This window comes from Mobula hypostoma, chromosome 4, assembly GCF_963921235.1.
Source record: "Mobula hypostoma chromosome 4, sMobHyp1.1, whole genome shotgun sequence".
Lineage (NCBI taxonomy): Eukaryota > Metazoa > Chordata > Chondrichthyes > Myliobatiformes > Myliobatidae > Mobula > Mobula hypostoma.
In genome coordinates this window covers 9,439,226-9,461,283 of record NC_086100.1, presented here as the reverse complement: position 1 = coordinate 9,461,283, position 22,058 = coordinate 9,439,226, and the positions used below count along the sequence as shown (strand labels likewise).

Sequence of the window (22,058 nt, the reverse complement as noted above, 5' to 3'; positions counted from 1 at the left end):
GCACGGGGGGGGGGGGGGGTGCCAAGGACGATCAAGTCAGAATGGGAATGGGAATGGGAATTGAAATGTTTAATCAAATCCTTGTACAGAAGTGCTATAGAATCAGAAGATGTAGAACCTTTATGGATAGAGTTACAAAACTGCAAAGGTAGAAAGACCCCGATGGGAGTTACATACAGGCCTCTGAACAGTAGCCAGGATGTGCGGTACAAATTACAAGAGACAGAAAAGGCATGTAAAAAGGACAATGTCGTGGGGGAGTCCTGATATGTAGACAAATTGGAAAAATCAGGTTGGTGCTGAATCCCAAGAGAAGGAATTTGTAGAACACCTTTCAGATGGCTTTTTAGGGCAGTTTGTGGTCAAGCCCACTGAGGAAAAGTCAGTTCTGTTGTATAATGCACCTGATTTATGGTAAAGGGAGTCTTTCGAGGCAATGATTATAATATCATAGAATTCCCCAGCAACAAATATTGGATGTATCGATATTACAGAGACGTGAGAGCGGAGCTGGGTAAAGTTGATTGGAAAGGGACGTTAGCAGGGATGACACCAGAACAACAGTGGCTGGAGTTCCTGGGAGTAATTTGGAAGACGCAGGATTAGTTCATCCCAAACAGGTAGCAGTATTCTAAAGGGACAGTGAGGCAAATGTGGCTGACAAGGGAAGTGAAAGATGGAATAAAAGCAAATGAGAGGGCATATAATATAGCAAAAATAAGTGAGAAGTTAGAGGATTGGGAAGGTTTTAAAACCAACAGCGATAAGGAGCGAAAAGATAAAATATGAAGGCAAGCCAGTAATATAGGATACCAAAAATGTTCTCAGATATATAAAGTAAAAGAGGCAAGGGTGGATATCGAACCACTGGAAAATTTTGTTAGGGAGGTAGTAATGGAAGAGAAAGAAATAGTGGGCAAACTTAGTAGTATTTTGCATCAGTCTTCACTGTGGAAGACATTGTTAACATACCAGAAATTTGAGTGTGTCAGGGGTTAGAAGTGAGTGCAATCGCTATTGCTAAGGAAATGGTGCTTGGGAAGCTGAAAGTCTTAAGATATGTAGTTAAGTCACCTAGATCAGATGGACTACACCCCAAGGTTCTGAAGGAGGTAGCTGAAGAGACTGTCGAGGCATTAGTAATGATTTTTCAAGAACTGGCTAAATCTGAATCAGATGGTAAGCATTCCCAAGTCCAGCTTCCTCACTCGTGTTCCCATCACCTTCATCTCTAGTCCCTCATAGTCCTATCCATCTCTTCCTGCTGTTTCTAGTTTCTCTCTGCCCTCTCCAGCAGTGCACGCGGAGAGGCACCTTGCAGATTGCTCAACCAGCCTACAGAACATTGGATCAGTTAGCAAATAAACAACAAATTTGAAGTAGACCATACCTTGACGATAACAGACCACAGTGCCTCGTGTTCGATAAAAAACTCCTCGATAGCAGCCAAGCAATTCTGATGATCAATGGCCCGCTTGATGTAGTTCTTAAACACCTGGGACCACTTCTTCAAAAGCTGAAATGAGAGAAATGAATCAAAACGTCATCTGTCCTGCTTGCACTGTGCATGCAGTTGGTAGCTTGAATTTTAGCTGTTATCACCAAAGGAACCAGTGGTACCCAGTAAACCAAGCAACATACAAAAAATACTGGAGAAATTCAGGTCAAGCAGCATCTGTGGAGGGGTACAAAGAACTAGTGTTTCGAGCTGAAACCCTTCACCGGTACAGATGAAGGGTCTTGGCCCGAAATGTTAACTGTTTATTTCCTTCTGTGAATGCTGTCTGACCTGCTGAGTTCCTCCATTTTTTGTAGGTTTTGTTCATCTGCAGAATCCCTTGTGTTTGGACAACATTGGCTTATTTTAGACCATAATACAGAGAAACAGAATTAGGCCATTCAGCCCATCAAGTTTGCTCTGCCATTCCATCATGGCTGATCCCTGATCCCACTCAACCCCATACATCTGCTGTCTCGCCATGTCCTTTGGTGCCCTGACTGACCAGGAAACTACTTTACTTTATTGTCGCCAAACAAGTGATACTAGAGCATACAATCATCACAGCGATATTTGACTCTACGCTTTGCACTCCCTGGATTACAAATTGATAGTAAATATTAAAAATTTTAAATTATAAATCATAAATAGAAAATATAAAAATGTAAAGTAAGGTAGTGCAAAAAAACTGAGATGCAGGTCCGGATATCTGGAGGGTACGGCCCAGATCCGGGTCAGGATCCGTTCAGCAGTCTTAGCACAGTTGGAAAGAAGCTGTTCCCAAATCTGGTCGTACGAATCTTAAAGCTCCTGAGCCTTCTCCCGGAGGGAAGAGGGACGAAAAGTGTGTTGGCTGGGCAGGTCGTGTCCTTGATTATCCTGGCAGCACTGCTCTGACAGCGTGCGGTGTAAAGTGAGTCCAAGGACGGAAGATTGGTTTGTGTGATGTGCTGCGCTGTGTTCACGATCTTCTGCAGCTTCTTCCGGTCTTGGACAGGACAACTTCCATACCAGGTTGTGAAGCACCCTAGAAGAATGTTTTCTACGGTGCATTGTGATATTGACCCCAAGGAACCAAATTCCACCTTAAATATACTTACTTTTACCATATACTTTATTGTTGCCAAACAATTGATACTAGAACGTACAATCATCATAGCGATATTTGATTCTGCGCTTCCCGCTTCCTGGATTACAAATCGATAGTAAATATTAAAAACTTAAATTATAAATCATAAATAGAAAATATAAAAATGTAAAGTAAGGTAGTGCAAAAAAACTGAGATGCAGATCCGGATATTTGGAGAGTACGGCCCAGATCCGGGTCAGGATCCGTTCAGCAATCTTATCACAGTTGGAAAGAAGCTGTTCCCAAATCTGGCCGTACGAGTCTTCAAGTTCCTGAGCCTTCTCCTGGAGGGAAGAGGGACGTAAAGTGTGTTGGCTGGGTGGGTTGTGTCCTTGATTATCCTGGCAGCACTGCTCCGACAGCGTACGGTGTAAAGTGAGTCCAAGGACATTAGATTGGTTTGTGTGATGTGCTGCACGTGTTCACGATCTTCTGCAGCTTCTTCCGGTCTTGGACAGGACAACTTCCATACCAGGTTGTGATGTACCCTAGAAGAATGCTTTCTACGGTGCATCTATAAACATTAGTGAGGGTTTCAGGGGACAGGCCAAATTTCTTTAGTTTTCTCAGGAAGTAAAGGCGCTGGTGGGCCTTCTTGGCAGTGGACTCTGCTTGGTTGGACCAAGTCAGGTCATTTGTGATATTGACCCTGAGGAACTTAAAGCTTTTGACCTGTTCCACTTGCGCACCACCAATGTAAATTGGGTCCAGCGGTCCGCTACTCCTTCTGAAGTCAACAACCAATTCCTTCGTCTTGCTGACGTTGAGGGATAGGTTATTGTCTTCACACCATGCCACCAAGTTCTTAATTTCCTCTCTGTACTCAAACTCATCATTACCCGAGATACGGCCTACAATTGTTGTGTCATCAGCAAACTTATATACCGAGTTCGATGGAAACTTGGCTACACAATCATGGATGTACAGTGAGTACAGCTGGGGTCTGAGTACAGAGCCTTGTGGGGCACCGGTGCTCAGAGTGATTGTAGAGGAGAGCTTGTCCCCTATTTTTACAGCCTGGGTCCTGTCTGTGAGGAAGTTGAAGATCCAGCTGCAGATCTGAGTGCTAAGGCCCAGGTTCCAGAGCTTAGGAATCAGTTTATTTGGAATGATGGTATTAAAGGCAGAGCTGTAGTCAATGAAAAGGAGCCTTACGTATGCGTCTTTATTCTCCAGGTGTTCTGAGGAATGTAGGGCCAGAGAGATGGCATCTGCCGTTGACCTGTTGCTCCGGAAGGCGAATTGCGAAGTGTTGAGGTTGACCGGTAGGCTGTGGTTGATGTGTGAAATAACCAATCACTCGAAGCACTTCATAGCAATTGATGTCAGAGCCACAGGTCGATAGTCATTCAGGCATGCCACCTTGCTCTTCTTCGGCACTGGGATTATCGTTGCCTTCTTAAAACACAAGGGGATCTTAGACTGAAGCAAGGAGCAGCTGAGGATGTCAGCAAACACTCCAGCTAGCTCGCTTGCACAGGCCCAGAGAACCTGCCCCGGGACGCCGTCTGGGCCCGTCGCCTTCCTCGGATTTATCTTCAGGAAGGCCCTTCTAACGTCCTCCTCGGTGACGATGAATCTCGATGCCACCAGGTCTGGTTCATCCGGAGGGTGTGGGACGCTCCTCTTCTGTTCGAATCTTGCGTAGAATACGTTAAGTTCATCAGGAAGAGAAGTGCCACAGTTATTGATATTCCCAGCCTTTACTTTGCGCCCAGTGACCTCATTTAGACCCTGCCATAGTCTACTGGCATCCCTCTGGTTAGCCTGGGCTTCGGACTTGGCTTGATATTGCCTCTTGGCACCCTTAATGGCTTTCCGGAGTTCATGCCTGGATTCCGTGTAGCAACTGGTATCCCCAGACCTAAAAGTCGCAGCTCTAGCTTTCAAAAGGGACTTGACTTCATAATTCATCCAAGGTTTCTGCTCGGGGAATACCCTGATCGTCTTGCGAGACACACAGTCCTCCGTGCATTTCCAAATAAAGTCTGTGACAGCTGAGGCATGCCCATCGAGGTTAGCTGCCGAGTCCTTGAATACTAACCAGTCCACCGATTCAAAGCAGTCACGGAGGATCTCATCCGTCTCCTCCGTCCAACGCGACACTACTTTTGACACTGTGACCTCCCGCTTCAGTTTCTGTTTGTAAGCCGGGAGGAGGAGTACGGCCTGATGGTCCGATTTTCCGAAATGAGGTCGTGGGACGGAACGGTAGGCATCCTTGACTGCTGTGTAGCAGTGGTCAAGTATATTCGGGCCTCTAGTGGGGCAGGAGACATGTTGGTATAACTTTGGCAGCACCTTTCTGAGGTTGGCCTGGTTAAAGTCCCCAGCTGTAATGAGCAAAGCCTCCGGATACCTGGTCTCAAGTTCACTGATGTTGGCATACAGTATGTTCAAAGCACACTCTATGTCCGCCTTGGGGGTGAAATGTAGACCGCCGTCAGTACGACCGAGGTGAATTCCTGTGGCAGATATTAGGGACAACACTTCACTGACAGGGTGTTCCAGGTCCAGGCTGAAGGAGCTTGTCAGTGCCACTGTGTCTGAGCACCATGCAGTGTTGATCAGTAGGTAGATACCATCTCCCCTCGTCTTGTCTGAAGACGCCTTGCGGTCCATCCGATGGATTGAAAATCCCTCTGGTCGGATGGCACAGTCAGGGGTGGCAGGGGAGAGCCAGGTCTCGGTGAAACAGAATACACAGCAGTTCTGCATCTCCCTGCAGTAGGTGAGTCTCCCTTTAAGATCATCCACCTTGTTCTCTATGGCTTGCACATTAGCTGGTAGGATGGTGGGCACAGGGACCCTGAAGCCCCTCAGCTTCAATCTGACCAGCAGCCCAGCCCTTTTCCCACACTTCCTCAGTAAGTAGTGCATCTTTCCAGGTTTCCATCGATGCAGTGTGCTGTTGTCAGCTCTTTGAGGTTGGTGGACGCGTCCTGCGGAGATCAATTGGTGGGTCGTGTCGTCAGGCGCTCCGGGTTGGGCCGAGTGACGAGGGAGGTTCTGCTACCATTTCCAGCTGCCGGGGGGGCCCGGGCTGTTGATTGGGTCAGGCCCTGAAGCCGACACTTAATCCTGGAGGGCCGGGCTCCTGGCTGAAACAAGTCTGTAAACTGAGTCATGGCTGCAGAGGCCTCCACTCCAACCGAGCCCTCAACTTCCGAGGTCGGTGGTGGGGGCCTCACTTCCGGCAGCTGTGGATATCCACCAACAGGGCTTTACGTTGGTCGCTCCGGGGAAACATCTGGGGCACCTTGAGGTCTCCGCCGTCACTTCTGTGTGGTCGTCTGCTCTGGAGATGCTCTCGGAATGGGCTGTGTCTCCAAGCGCTCTGGCACGGTAGCAGACCGCAGGTCTCCGGGAACGTGGGGGGCCTCGGACCAGGCCTCACTGGTGGGGTCCAGGTGTGGTCCGGAGTTTAAGCAGTTCTGGCGCGGTGGTCTCCAGCTGGGTCAGTAGCTTCGCCAGGGTGTTGTTGATCTTGCTAGATGTAGCAGATTGGAGGTTTAGAAGGGTTTCTCTGGTATAGGATAGTGTACAGGGCAGTTTGCTCGTGAGAGCACACGCAGAGTCGACAGTTACCGGTGCCATCTTATTTTCCTCATATACCCAAAGACTTGGCCTCCACCGCGGTATGTGGCCGGGCATTCCAATGATTCAATACTGTGTGGTAAAAAAAAAATTCCTCCTTACATCTGTTTCAAAAAGTAGCCCCTCAAACTTCTGGATACCCCCACCACAGGAAACATCCTCTCCACATCCCCCCAATCTAGTCCTTTCAACATTCGGTATGTTTCAATCAGATCCACCCAATCCCCTGCATTCTTCTAAATTCCAGTGAGTATAGGCCCAAAACTGCCAAATAAACCTCATATGTTAACCCCTTCATTCCCAGAAAATGCATGGTCATGCACTTTGGGAGTGGAAATAAATATTTTCTAAATGGGAAGAAAATCCAAAAATCAGAGGTGCAATGGGACTTGGGAATTCTTGTGCAGAACACCCTAAAGGTTAACTTGCAATTAGAGTCTGTGGTGAAGGCGGCAAATGCAATGTTAGCATTCATTTCAAGAGGTATAGAATACAAGAGCATTGATGTGATTGCTGAGGCTTTATAAGGCAGTGGTGAGGCCTCACCTTGAGAACTGAACAGTTTTAGGCTTCTCAACTAAGAAGAGATATGCTGGCATCAAAGAGGGTCCAGGAGGTTCACAAGGATGATTCTGGGAATGAAAGGGTTATCATGCAAGGAACGTTTGCTCGCTCTGGGTCAGTACTTGCTGCACTTTGGAAGAATGAAGGGGCATCTCATTGAAACCTTTCAAATGTTGAAAGGCCTGGACAGAGTAAATGTGGAAAGGATGTTTCCCTTGGTGGGGGAGTCTAGGACAAGAGGACACAGCCTCAGGACAGAGGGGTGTGCATTTAAAACAGAGAAACAGAGAAATTTATTTAGCCAGAGGGTGGTGAATTTGTGGAATTTGCTACCTCAGGCAGCTGTGGAGGACAAGTCATTGGGTTTTTGGCAGAGCTTGATTGGACATGGCATCAAAGGTTACAGGGAGAAGGCTGGGGAGTGGGGCTAAGGAGAGGAAAAGAGATTCAGACATGATTGAATGGTGGAGCAAACTCAATGAGCCAAATGGACCAATTCTTCTCCTATGTATACTGTTTTATGGAATCATCCTTGTGAACCTCCTCTGGACTCTCTCCAATGACAACACATCCATTCTGAGATATGGAGTCCAAAACCATAGACAATACTCCACGTGCAGCTTGACTAGTGTCTTATAAAGCATCAGCATTATTTCCCTGCTTTTATATTCTATTCCCCTTGAAATAAATGCCAACATTGCATTTGCCTCTTTACCACAGGCTTAACCTGTAAATTAACCTTGTGGGAGTCTTGCATGAGGACTCCTAAGTCCCTCTGCACCTCTGATGTTTAAACCTCCTAATTTAAACAATAGTCCATACTATTATTCCTTTTACCAAAATGCATATTCATATATTTCCCAACACTGTATACCATCTGCCATTTTTTTTGCTCATTCTTCCCATCTAAGACATGCTGTAATGGCGTTGCTTCCTCTGCACTTCCTACCCCTCCACCTATCTTTGTACCAGCCGCACGCTTTGCCACAAAGCCATCAATTCCATTATCCAAATCAGTGGCAGACTATGTGAGAAGTAGAGGTCCCAATACTGACTGCTGAAGATCTATGGTACAGTACAGTTCAATGGGACTAGGCAGAATAATGATTCAGATTAGATGGGCTGAATGGCCCTCTTTTCTGCTTTAGTATTCTATGATTTATCACTAGATGGTTGCTGAAACTCCTTCATAAGACCTGCTGTAATGGCGTTGCTTCCTCAGCACTTCCTAACCCTCCATCTACCTTAGGTGCAGCATAGGTTCACAAAGTTAATTCCTGGGATGGCGGGACTGTCATATGTCGAAAGATTGGAGCGACTGGGCTTGTATACTCTGCAACTTAGAAGGCTGAGATGGGATCTTATTGAAGCATATAAGATTATTAAGGGATTGGACACGCTGCAGGCAGGAAGCATGTTCCCGCTGATGGGTGAGCCACAGTTTAAGAATTAGGGGTAGGCCATTTAGAACAGAGTTGAGGAAAAACTTTTTCACCCAGAGAGTGGTGGATATATGGAATGCTCTGCCCCAGAAGGCTGTGGAGGCCAAGTCTCTGGATGCTTTCAAAAAAGAGATGGATAGAGCTCTTAAAGATAGTGGAATCAAAGGTTATGGGGATAAGGCAGGAGCTGGATACTGATTGTGGATGATCAGCCATGATCACAGTGAATGGCGGTGCTGGCTCAAAGGGCCAAATGGCCTACTCCTGCACCTATTGTCTATAATCTGCCTTCAGCCTTTAGGACTAATAGTGCGAAACCTTGTTATGGAGCAGAAAGACTCCTGAGGAAACAAATAATATCAGTTAGCAATCGTTAACACCTCAGCAACAACGTTGGAAGGACATCACCACCTACTCTACAGATAAAAAAAATTAAACCTTCCTCATAGTAAGTCCTAATCAGATCATTAAGTCCTCATCTCCAGAAAGACTACAAATTATTCACAATGCTACAATGGCAGAGCGAACCTGGACAACTGATTTAAATTGGCATTCAATTAGTTTCACTAATGTCCAACAACAGTATTTTTTTTTCACTTTTTATTTTATTGAGATACATTGTGGAAAAGGCCCTTCCGACGCTTCAAGCAACGTCTCCCTGCAACCCCTGATTTAAGACTAACCTAATCACGGGACAATTCACAATGACCTGCTGCAATAACCTACCAACTGGTACATCTTTAGGTTGTGGATGGAAACCCACATGGTCATGCGGAGAACGTACAAATATACAAAACAGGCGGCAGCTGGAATAGTAGATGATTTTTTTCCCCCGCAGCTAGTATTAGCGCTCTCGCCCTCAATAAAACTGTGTACAATGAGAATACCTAAGCATTAGGTATGCTCACAGACACAAACTGCTGGAGGAACTCAGCAGGTCAGGCAGCATCAGTTTATTTATTTAGAGATACAGAGTGGAGTAGGCCCTTCAAGCCCTGCCACCCAGCAACCAGAGAATCCTGCTTTAACTCTAACCTAATCGTGGGACAATTTACCCATCTCTGGGATGAGAAAGAAAACTGCAGCACCCAGAGAAAACCTACACATTCCATGGGGAGGACATAGACACTCCTTCCGGAGGACTCCAGAATTGAACTCCGAATTGTAATAGTGTCACGCTAACCGCTACGCAACTGTGAAAATGGCATCTGTTCATTTGTTTATTCCTCTCCATAGATGCTTCCTGACTTGCTGAGTTCCTCCAGGTCTGAGAGACAGGGAGGGGGAGGGGGTCGAGCGGGGGGGGGGGCGGGCGAGAGAGAGAGATGGATGAATCTCAAGCCCACGCTAATGTACTCATTAGTTACAACTATGTGTAAAATTTTTGTCAGTGAAGAGCTTTTCAAACATTCAAGAGGAATGGCCACGGGCAAGGCTGGTAGTTTACTGTTTTAACAAGCCTTCTTAAAGCATTGTTGTACACGGTTTGTACACGTGAGGTTCAGAATCAGAATCAGGCTTAGTATCACTGGCATACGTCATGAAATTTGTTATCATGCAGCAGCAGTACAGGGCAATACTTCATAATAAAAGCTATAAATTACAATCAGTGTATCCATTTATCTCTCCATACATATAATTAAATTAAATAAAGTAGTGCAAAGAGGAAAAAAAATCCTGTTAAAATCCTGGTTATTCACAAGATCATTCATTCATTATGTGCGATGCTGTATGATGTAGATCATAGAACATAGAAACCTACAGCACATTACAGGCCCTTTGGCCCACAATGGTGTGCTAGCCATGTAACCTACTCTAGAAACTGTCTCGAATTTCAGGTGATTGACTGTTCTTGGCAAATTTTCTACAGAACGGTTTGCCATTGCCTTCTGGGCAGTGTCTCTACAGGACGGGTGACCCCAGCTATTATCCTGATACTATCTTCACAGATTGTCTGCCTGGTGTCAGTGGTCGCAGAACCAAGACTTGTCATATGCACCAGCTGCTCATACAACCATCCACCACCTGGTCCCATGGCTTCACGTGACCCTGATCAGCCCTGGGGGGGGGCGGGTTAAGCAGGCGCTACACCTTGCCCAAGTGTGACCTGCGGCGTAAAGGAGGGAAGGAGCACCTTATACCTCCTTTGGAGACATTCTGTATATATAAATTAAATAAGTAGTTTGAAGGGAAAAAAAATCCTGGTTATTCCCAGTGCTTTAACAGCATCCAAGGGAGAATAAAAAAGGCAAAAACTGTGTTCAGGTCAGGATGGCATCTGATTAGCCGGGATCGCAGGAGTGATGATATTCCTATACACCGCCACTCTTGCTCCTCTGGCTGGTAGTGCTGGGCTGAGGTGGAGCTGTGACATTTTGGCAAATTGCTACAGTACAATGCATCCTGTAGATAACGAGCAGGCAGGAAGTACCGGAGGTGAAAGGAGAACACTATCGGTTGGAAAATTTGCCAGCACTGTACTGATTCTTTTTAACAAAATAAACCTCCATTATAAAAAGTTATTTACAGGAATAAACCATTCAATGGCTTTTCATTGATAGCCTGTATTGTTCCAGTGCATTCATACACATCAATAGCACTGCTGCCACTCTGGGGTGGTATACTACTACAATAATTGAGGGGTTTCCTCCCCCAACCTGGCCCCTCACTCTCTTACAGAAGAACCCTCAGTTTCCCCACCGAGCCTTTGCAGTGGCTGTACCGAGCCTCAGTGCGTTCCTGCAGTCTGGAATGTGCCAGTTGGCAGCATTTTTCCACAGACATCTCGATGTGCTGGCAGAGCTCTGTACCGATGTAGAGAGCTCAGACATGCTGTATGAACTCATTCCATTTCCATTCAATGACATATAACCCCCTTTCCGGCTTTGACAAGCCTAAAATGGAGTAAACAGGAGGTGCACACTTAGTGCACCATTATCAACTCATTTATCACTTCATGTATGTCTTTTTTTTTTGCAAAATAGAGGTTCTTTGTTCAAATATTGCTCCTTTGGAATAATTATGCCAAGAATGCTCAAATCGTTTCTTCCAACTTCTATTTCACAATCACAGCCCAATAAAAACAATTCAATGGGCTGCAAAACTGCAGAGGAATCTCTAGCAGGTTAAAGTTCATTAGAAGCTCCACACCCAGGTTCCCTCTTCTGATAGTTTTGCTGAATTTGTGTTTTAAGATTATAAGGTCAGAATTTTCTGCAAAAAAAAAGTGCTGCAAGCCTCTCCAAGTCTTTGTGTCTCTGCCAATAACCACCTTGTGTGAAAAACCTACAATACTACCTGGGAAGGTCACGGAGGGCAGATTCCTGGGAATGCCACTCTTATAGATTTCCCTTGCAGACTGATCATCCCTGTGCAGAAGTGTATGCTGAGGCATATAAGGCGTTGGTCAAACCACATCTGGAGTATCGCTCAGATTTCCAGCATCTGTGGGTTTTATCTTGTTTGGAGTATTGTGAACAGTTTTGGGCCCCATGGGGTTTCTTATGAGAATGATCCCAGGAATGAAAGAGTTAATATGAGGAGTGTTTGATGGCTTTGAGCCTGTATTCGCAAGAGTTTAGAAGAATGGGGGGTGAAGGGGAATTTAATTGAAACCTACCAAATACTGAAAGGCCTGCAAACAGATGTAGATAGAGTGGATGTGGAGATGGCATTTCCAATAGTTGGAGAGTCAAACAGACTCAGAATAGAGGAACATCTCCTTGGAACGAAGATAAGGAGGAATTTCTTCAGCCAAAGGGCAATGAAATGTGGAATTCATTGCCATAGATGGCTAGGTACAGTCAATGAGTACATTTAACGTGGAAGTTGAAAGGTTCTCGATTTAAGTTGAAAGGGAGAAGGCAGGAGAATGGGACTGAGAGGGAAAATATATCAGTCATGATTAAATCGCTGAACAGACTTGGTGGGCCGAATGGTATAGTTCTGCTTTTATGTCTTATGGCCTTATATTGCTCTCTCTTCACAAAAGCTGGGGATAATTCCTGTAACTCCCCAACACCATTCCAGTTATAAAAGCAGGCCCATCTAGTCTATGGTGAACCATTCACCTGCCTAGTCCCATCAACCTGCATCCAGACCATGGTTCCATACTCCTCCCATCCACGTACCCATTCAAATTTCTCTTAAATGTTAAAAGCGATCCTGCACCCTCCACTTGATGTGGGGTCAATTGGGGGAAATGATTATTATACAACCTACACATCAGCAAGACAGTGAACGCTCTATCATCTTCAAGAGCAATTGCAGACTGGTAATAAACGAGTCCTGAGGAAGCATTTCACCCTAGCAATATTTGAAAAGACTTTTCCTCCTGCAGATGCTGCTCAGCCAACTGAGTTCCTCCAGCAGACTGATTGATGCTCCAGATTCCAGTGCCAGCGGTCTCTTCCGTCTCCAAAAGTGAAAACTGCTTTGACAGTTGCTACTCAACGGGCCGAATGGCCTACGTGGTAGAAAACACCATACAGGAGTGAGACAGTCAGCTTGTTGAGTGATGTCAAAGCCGCACACTCAATGCTTGAGGAACAGCTTCTCCTGCTCTGCCATCGGAGTTCTGAATGAATGATGAACCTCACCTTTTGCACTACTTATTTAATGGCATCTTTTTATATATAGTTCTTATCCTAATTTAGTTTTTTTAATGTACTGCAACGTACTACTAGCGCAAAACAACAAATCACATGATACATGCCAGTGATATTAAACCTGATTCTGATAAAAAGTACAATACGAGAAAATCTGCAGATGCAGAAAATCCAAGCGACACACACAAAATGCTGGAGAAAATCAGCAGGCCAGGCAGCATTTATGGAAAAGAGCAAAAGGGGAACTATTTGCTTGAGTGGGCCTGGTTTGCCATTACAGCTAATCTTTTACCTGAATACTAACCCAATATCCCTAAATTCCCATAATATCTATGTAAAAACTATTGAATGGGCTCTTATATATGTTAAAGACAAACTCTTGCCTTCACAATATACCTCGCCATGGCCTTTGTACCTTACTGTCAGCCGGTTCTGCGCTTTCCTATGTAACTATATTCTGCACTCTGTTATTGTTCAGTTATAAAGGCGGCAAAGACAGTGGCTATACTTCATTAGAAGTTTGAAGTAATTTGGTATGTCAACAAATACACTCAAAAACTTCTATAGATGTACCATGGAGAGCATTCTGACAGGCTTCATCACTGTCTGGTATGGAGGGGCTACTGCACAGGACCGAAAGAAGCTGCACAGGATTTTAAGTTTAGTTGACTCCATCTTGGATACTAGCCTACAAAGTACCCAGGACATCTTCAGGGAGCGGTGACTCAGAAAGGCATCATCCATTATTAAAGACCTCCAGCGTGCTGTTGCCATCAGGTAGGAGGTACAGAAGCCTGAAGGCACACACTCAGAGATTCAGGAACAGCTACTTCCCCTCTGCCATCTGATTGCTAAATGGACATTGAACCCTTGGACACTACCTCACTTCTTTAATATATAGTGTTTCTGTTTTTTGCACAATTTTTAATCTATTCAATATACATATACTGTAACTGACTTATTATTATTATTTTATTTTGTTTTTTTCTTCTGTATTATGTATGGCATTGTACTGCTGCTGCTAAGTTAACGAATTTCACATCACATGCCGGTGATAATAAACCTGATTCTGATTCAATGCACTGTTGTGATTAAACTATTTGTATGAATGGCTTGTAAAACAAAGTTTTCATTGTTCCTGGTATGTCCAATAATAAATCAATTTACAATTGCCATCCACCAACACAAGCCACTTTGCAGCAGGCCTCCAGAAGAATTGCCAGAACACCAGCTCAGAAACCCTCAACCATCGGCTCTTGAACCAGAAGAGATAACTTCACATTCCATCACTAAAATGTTCCAAAAACCTCTGGACCTTTCACCTTATGTTCTCAATATTTATTATTTTTTTTCTTTTATATTTGGACAGTTCGTTGTCTTTGGTTGTTTGTCCATCCTGTTGGATACAGTCTTTAAATGATTCTGTTGTGTTTCTTGGATTTACTGAGTATGCCCACAAGAAACAAACCTCAGAGTTGTATATGGTGACATATACTTTGATAATAACTTTACTTTGAACTTTGATACAGGACCTGAATTAGGCTGTTTGGCCTATTAAGCCTCTCTGCCACTCATTTGGGTCTATATCAGTATCAGTACACACAATGTGCTGGAGGAACTCAGCAGGTCAGGCAGATGGAAATAAACAGCTGATGTTTTGGGTGGAGACGCTTCATCAGGGTCTGTATTTTTTCCAACCCCATTCTCCTGCCTTCATCCCATAACTTTCAAACCCCTGACCAACCATGATTTCTCCACCTTCTTGTTCTGGCTGCTTCTCCTGTCCTTTCCAGTCCTGATGAAGTGTCCCAGCTCAAAACGTCGACCCTTTTCCTCTCCTGACCTGCCGAGTTGCTCCAGCATTTTGTGTGTGTTCAAAAAGATTTGACAATTCTCCACCTTAAATATACTGAGATTTTGTTTCTTTCACTTTATCTTGGTACACGAGAACAATAAACCAATACCAACACTCCATCGATATAAACCTCTACCTCAATAGATGTACAGAACAGGTTCAAAACCAGACCGAGTACAAATACAGAATGGTATTTCCTGGTGGTCACATCCCATCACCCAACAAAAATATCGTATTAGCTGAAGGCTGCCCTCATTGTGCCATTTTTCCATGTTAAACTTCTAAACCCTTCATCAGAACTGGAAGGGAAGAGGGCAGAATGGTCTCGGCCCAAAACATTGACTGTTCATTCTGCTCCATAGATGTCGCCTCACTTGTTGAGTTCCTCCAGCACTTTGAGTGTGATGCTCAAGATTTCCAGCATCTGCAGAATCTTGTGTTTATCTTTTCATCTGCCGTTCCTCTACTTAAGGGACAGCATGACAACTTTGCACATGTATTTAATGTATTAGCAGCTTATTCCGGCTGTTTCGGGTCAGGGGCTGATACACTATGGATATTTCAGAAACTCTTAGATAGGTACATGGATAACAGGAAAATGGAGGGCTATGCAGGTGGGAAGGGTTAGATTGATCTTGGAGTAGTTCAAGTTTTGTTATCATTCAACCACACATGAATACAGCTGAACCAAACAGTGTTCCTGTGTGGCCAAGGTGCAAAACATACTCAGCACAAGGCACACATAGCGCATTCAAGATTGCAAGCAAACATACAGTCCCGCAAAAAAAAATACACACACACATACATATAGCCCATGTCCCACATTCCAAGTGCGTATATCTTTCTGTACATACTATTAATATAAATTACTATAAATTGCATATTCAGACAGAGACATAACAAAGATTTTTACTCATGTATGTGAAGGACAAATAAAATAAAGTCTACTCAATTCAATGAACATACACATGCAATCTAGCTTGTCATTCCAATGACGGAACATTGGAGGCCAGCACTGACAGGAGGGGACAGCCCTCCAGCTGAGTATGGACACCACACTACACCACCTGCAGTGGGTTAAAAGGTTGACACACTATTGTGGGCCGAAGGGCCGAAGGGCCAGTACTGTGCTGGACTGGTCTATGTTCCAAGTCAAATGCCTACACCTGGTGCGATCACTGAAAATCTCACTTTGAATACCCAGCCCGATACTTGTGTTTTTCACAAGATGTTCTATTTATTTCAGATTCTCAGCATCTAAAAGGCCATGCAGATGGGAGAAGTCACAGTATGAGATAATTGCTTAAGGGCTTGAGAAAGGCAATTTGGAACACTGCCTTCACTAAGTGCTTTTTAACTAAACAGCTGCTTAGATGCCCATGAAAGAAACAGTGGATGCATTTAAAAAATAAGAATTACCAATGCAGATAGGGGCTGAAATATCTTGATAGAATAATTTCTTCCTCAGGTCAGACCACACGTCAAGTCTGTACTGTTACCGTTCTGCCTCAACGCACTGTGTAATGATCAGATCTGTGTGAACAGCTTTTCACTGTGTCTCATTCATAATAAACCAACTCCAAGTCCAGCAATGGAGTACAGCACTTCAGCAATCCTTGCAATGCACATAGTGTAGTTTTACCTTGACCAATATTACACAAGGTTTACGTTACAAGGATATAACCTTCGCTTTTATTTCTCTAGAGCTTACAGGTACAAAGGATTAATATCAATTTATTTAACCTAGTAATTCCACTCCCTTTTTTGCGTTTAAATTCCACTCCCTTGCCCTTTTTCCATTCTTCTCTATTCCAATTCCTCTCTCACTCCTCATTAAGTTCCTTGGGGTCAACATCACAAATGAACTGACTTGGCCCAACCAAGCAGAGTTCACTGCAAAGAGGGCCCATCAGTGCCTTTACTTCCTGAGAAAACTAAAGAAATCTGGCCTGTCCCCTAAAACCCTCACTAATTTTTATACAGGCACCGTAGAAAGCATTCTTCTTAGGGAGCATCACAACCTGGTATGGAAGTTGTCCTGTCCAAGACCGAAAGAAGCTGCAGAAGATCGTGAACACGGCGCAGCACATAACACAAACCAATCTTCCGTCTGTGGACTCACTTTACACTGCACGCTGTCGGAGCAGTGCTGCCAGGATAATCAAGGACACAACCCACCCAGCCAATAGACTTTTCGTCCCTCTTCTCTCCGGGAGAAGGTTCAGGAGCTTGAAGACTCGTAAGGCCAGATTTGGGAACAGTTTCTTTCCAACTGTGATAAGACTGCTGAACGGAACCTGACCCGGATCTGGGCCGTACCTCCAAATATCCGGACCTGCCTCTCAGTTTTTTTGTACTACCTTACTCCCCATTTTTCTATTTATGATTTATAATTTAAATGTTTAATATTTACTAATTTTTAACTATTTTTAATATTTATAATATTTAATATTTGTAATCCAGGGAGTGTGAAGCACAGAATCAAATATCACTGTGATGATTGTACGTTCTAGTACCAATTGTTTGGTGACAATAAAGTATAAAGTATATGCCCATCACCTCCCTCAGGTGCCCTTCGTCCTACTTTTCTCTAATTGTCCACTGTGCCCTCCTCAGTCCTCAATCAAATACCTTCTTTTTCGGAACTTTAACTAAACTGATCTATATACACTCAACTGTCTGTATACAATTAATGACAGTTTATTTAACAACACTGATAAACAGATGGATCTGGGGATTCAAGTACATATCTCTCTGAAAGTGGCAAAGCAAGTAGGTGAACACAAGAGCTTCAATGCTGAAAATATTGAGCAACACACACAAACTATGGTTCCCTTCTTCCATGATCCACCATCCTCTCCTATCAGATTCCTCTGTCTTCAATCTGTTATCACTTCCACCTATACTTCCCAGCTTCTTCACCCACCCACGGACCTTCCTCTTCAGCTGGTCTCACCCATCACCTGCCAGCTTGAACTCCTTCACTCCCCCTCCTCCCCACTTTACTATCCTGGCTTCTGTCTCCGCCCTTTCTGGTCTTGATGAAGGGTCTCAAGCTGGGAAGTGATTGGTGGAAGAGGTGAAGGACTAAGAACGAAAGTGATAGGATAGAAAGGGAGAGCGCAGAACCAGAAACGGAGAAAGAGAAAAAGTGGGGGGAAGAAATCACTGCAAGTTAGAGAAAACTTTGTTCATGCCATCAGGTTGAAGAATACCCCAAAAGAATGAGGGTGATACTCCTCCATCCTGAACGTGGCTTCATTGTGGCAGATGAGGTGGCCATGGATCAAGCACCATATGTATGCAGTCAAGATTTTGAGTATCTGCAGAATCTTTTTATTAATAAGTAATAGCATACGTTTCATCCTTGCTCACTTCTGCATACACTCAGCGGCCATTTTATTTGGTATACCTGCTCATTATTGCAAATATCAAATCAGCCAATCATGTGGAAGCAACTTAAAACATACAGACATGGTCAAGTGGTCCAGTTGTTGTACAGACCAATCATCAGAATTGGCAAGAAATATGATCTAAGTGACTTCGACCATGGAATGATTGTTGGTGCCAGTCAGTGTGTTTTGAGTATCTCACAAACTGATCTCCTGGATTTTCACACACAACAGTCTCTGGAGTTTACAGAGAATGGTAGGGAAAAACAAAAAGAAAACATCCAGTGAGTGCAGTTCTGTGGATGAAAATGCCTTGTTAATGAAAGAGGGCAGAGGAGAATGGCCAGACTAGTTCAAGCGACAGTAACTCAAATAATCACCCGTTACAACAGTGGTGTGCAGAAGAGCACGTCTAAATGTATGACACATTGAACCTTTAACTGGATGGGCTACAGCAGCAGAAGACCACAAACACACGGCTCAGTGGTCACTTTATTAGGCACCTAATCAGATAGTGTACATCTGCTTTAACGTTACTGGAATGTTCTCTCCATCCCGCACACAAGGTGAAAAAATGCTGACCATCCCCACTACAGGGTAGTGTTTGATGAGAGGCAGCACCTTGTTCAAGGTAAACTTATTATCAAAGTACCTTTTCTATCTGTCACCATATACAACCCTGAGTTTCACTTTCTTGATGGCATTCACAGTAAATACAAATAAATAATACAGAATTAGTGAAAAACCACGCACAAGGACAAACAACCAATGTGCAAAAGACAACTCTGTATAAATACGGTACAAAAACACAAAATAATAATGAATAATGAATAAACATAGAGAACATAAAGAAATACACAAGAACACAAGAAATACAAGAGGTAGAAGAGGAGAAGAGGTTAACTAAAACAGCTGGCCTGGCCAAACAAGGGGCTTGGACCCGGTGGGAAAGTGTTGAACAACGACATCTATCTTGAAATGTTCTGTGGCAGATGGAACCGCTCCGCATTTCTTTTCTATGCAGAGCAGCGTACCATCTGCTCCCAACACATGCCAACCTCAGCACCTGGTATGAAGATAAGACGGACAGCTGTGCTGCTTATGGCGAGAAGGGAAAACTTCAACATATCTTGAGTGCATGCAGAGTCAATCTTTCCAGCGGCATGTACACTTGGAGACATGACATAACGTTCTCAAAGTTGTAACAGAAGCGGTTGAGCAGAGAGTACTGCAGCACAACTTATCTCATGCCCCATGCTGCAGAGAACATCACATATCATTTGTGAAAGGCGGCTCCAAGTCAAGGGTGTAAAGCACAGGCTCACAATCAAGCATACTTTCTTCAGCCAGTGATTGGTGTGTCAAGGCTGATCTGGACGGGAAAGGCGGTTTCCCGGAGCAAATAGCTTTCACAACATTGCGTCCAGATATAATCGTATGGTCTGACACCGGTAGAGAAGTGGTTATTGGTGAACTCACAGTCCCCTGGGAAGACAACATTGATGAAGCCCATGAGCACAAGTTAACCAAGTATGCAGAGTTAAGATCAGAGTGCAGAGACAGAGGGTGGAAGGTCTCATGCTATCCATTCGAAGTAGGCTGCTGTGGGTTTATTGCGTTCACTCTCCAGAAGTGGCTGCGTGACCTTGGCTTCACTAGAAGAGAGATCAAGTCAACCAGCAGGGCTGTAGCTGAGGCAGCAGAGAAAGGATCAGCATGGGTGTGGACCAAGTATGTCCAGAGGGGCAGATAGTTGGACAGTGTATACATCTTTTGCAAACCCTCCAGTAGTTGCACAGACACCTGAAGAGCAGACTATCTGTTGGATGGAAATGACTGATAGAGGCAGATGCCAAGTTTTTAAGCTCACCAGTGGGGGGTGGTGCTTTAGCACTGCTGGCCCACCACCTCGAGGGAGTCTTGATCATAAGCGAACCGAAACTCCTGAAGACAGGTGGCAGATCAACTGATGATCCCACTGGTGATAGCACAGGACAGTTAACATCTTAGTCCATGTGTATTTTGTAACTCTAAGGAATAAACATAGAGAACATGAGATGAAGAGTCCTTGAAAGCGAGTCCACAGACTGTGGGAATAGTTCAGTGTTGGGATGAGTGAAGTTATCCCTTCTGGTTCAGGAGCCTGATGGATGAGGGGTAATAATTGTTCCTGAACCTGGAGGTGTGGTTGAACCTGAAGCTCCTGTAACTCCTTCCTGATGGCAGCAGTGAATGTGGCCTGTATGATAGGGGTCCTTGATGATGGATGCTGCTTTCCTACGACACTGTTTCTTGTAGATGTACGCAATGGTGGGAGGGCTTTACTTGTGGGTACACATAAATGCTCCAGTTAACAAAACATTGAACTATTTACCAAATCCCATCCAACAATACCAGCCCTCCACCAACTACCAAGCACTGTGTACTCATTGTTCTGAAGCCATCAGTCTCCTCTCATCACCAGACCTCAGTCATTACAAACACAAGGTGTTCTGCAGACCTAGTAGTACTTAGTTTCACCAGCTGGTGGGCCATCTACTTGGCCTGAATACTCACAGAGATGAGGGCATTGGCGTACTGTGTGGCAGAGAGTTCAGATCTGTGCTGTTGGAGCGGCATTTCCAGGACCACCTTCGTAGTGAGCTGCGTCACATCCTTCATGCTGATGTTGTAGGCATACCTGGGGAGGGAAACTTACATTTATACAGAGAAAAGAAAATAACATACAGGATGAATCTTTTAAATATGTTGGAAACAGGCATTTTCTTTGGAGATAAAATGGTTAACTTCTCAAGTCACCAATATTTCATTAGTTTGTACACAGGATGTAGATATCTCTGGTAAGACCTTTATGTACATAAAGTTAATCTAGGTATGTAAGCTAACTTATGTATTTATATTTATTGTGTTTTATTATTATTGTGTTCTTTATCTTAGTGTTTTTTGTGCTGCATAAGATTCAGAGTAACAATTATTTTGTTTTTCTTTACACTTGTGTACTAAAAATGATGTTAAACAATCTTATACACTACCTCACTACTTTTTCTTCTAATTTGCTCTCATTTTGCACTACTTAATTTACTATAAATATAAATTTTATCATATATATATATATATATACACTACATCTATACAGACTCATTCCACTGAGATGCAACACAGGGCGTCATAGGAAGTCATTCCTGCCTGTGGCCATCAAACTTTACAACTCCTCCCTTGGAGGGTCAGACACCCTGAGCCAATAGGCTGGTCCTGGACTTATTTCCTGGCATAATTTACATATTACTATTTAATTATTTATGGTGCAACTGTAACGAAAACCAATTTCCCCCCGGGATCAATAAAGTATGACTACTACTACTACTACTACTACAACAACATCATACACACACAGTTCCTATTAATTATCAATGGAAGAATTCATCATTGCCACGTTCTTTTGATTGACTGCAAATGAACAAAATCAGCGCAGACACCTCGTGCAGATAATGGACTGTTTCACTGCATTCATGCATAAAGTAAATAAAAACAAAATTACCTAAAATCATAGCACTGACTTTTTGCTTTACAGAATTTTGAATTGGCATCCATCAGACCAAATGGATAACGTAACACAAGCACACACAACTGACATTATATAAAACTGTTCACTCCATCACGACTAATGGCTGTTTCTGGCATCTCCAAGTCTGAATTCTTAAAAATAAAGTGAAAGCAGTTCAGAATTTTCTTGCTGTTTACTTCTTGCTATCAGTGACAAAGATAATCACTTTTTCAACACAAATTTACAGCTTTCTCCGATCCTGTGCAGTGGCCCCTCCATATGAGGCAGTGATGCAACCAGTTAGAATGCTCTCCACAGTCCATCTGTAGAAGCTTGCTAGAGTCTTTGGTGACATACTAAATCTCCTCAAGCCCCTAATGAAGTACAGCAGCCAGGCTATATAAATAAGCTACAGCTCTATTTGTAAGAG

At 43.9% G+C, this 22,058-nt stretch overlaps 1 protein-coding gene across 1 annotated transcript in view; it reads right to left on the bottom strand.

Moving 5' to 3' along the window:
- Positions 1-22,058, bottom strand: part of eif2b5 (eukaryotic translation initiation factor 2B, subunit 5 epsilon) — a 102,238-nt gene that overhangs the window by 12,815 nt on the left and 67,365 nt on the right. The window contains exons 13-14 of the mRNA XM_063045298.1: positions 20,641-20,764; positions 1,391-1,516 (exon numbers count right to left, since the gene is read on the bottom strand). Coding sequence (XP_062901368.1) covers positions 1,391-1,516; positions 20,641-20,764 — 250 coding nt within the window. The remainder of the gene's footprint in view (positions 1-1,390; positions 1,517-20,640; positions 20,765-22,058) is intronic.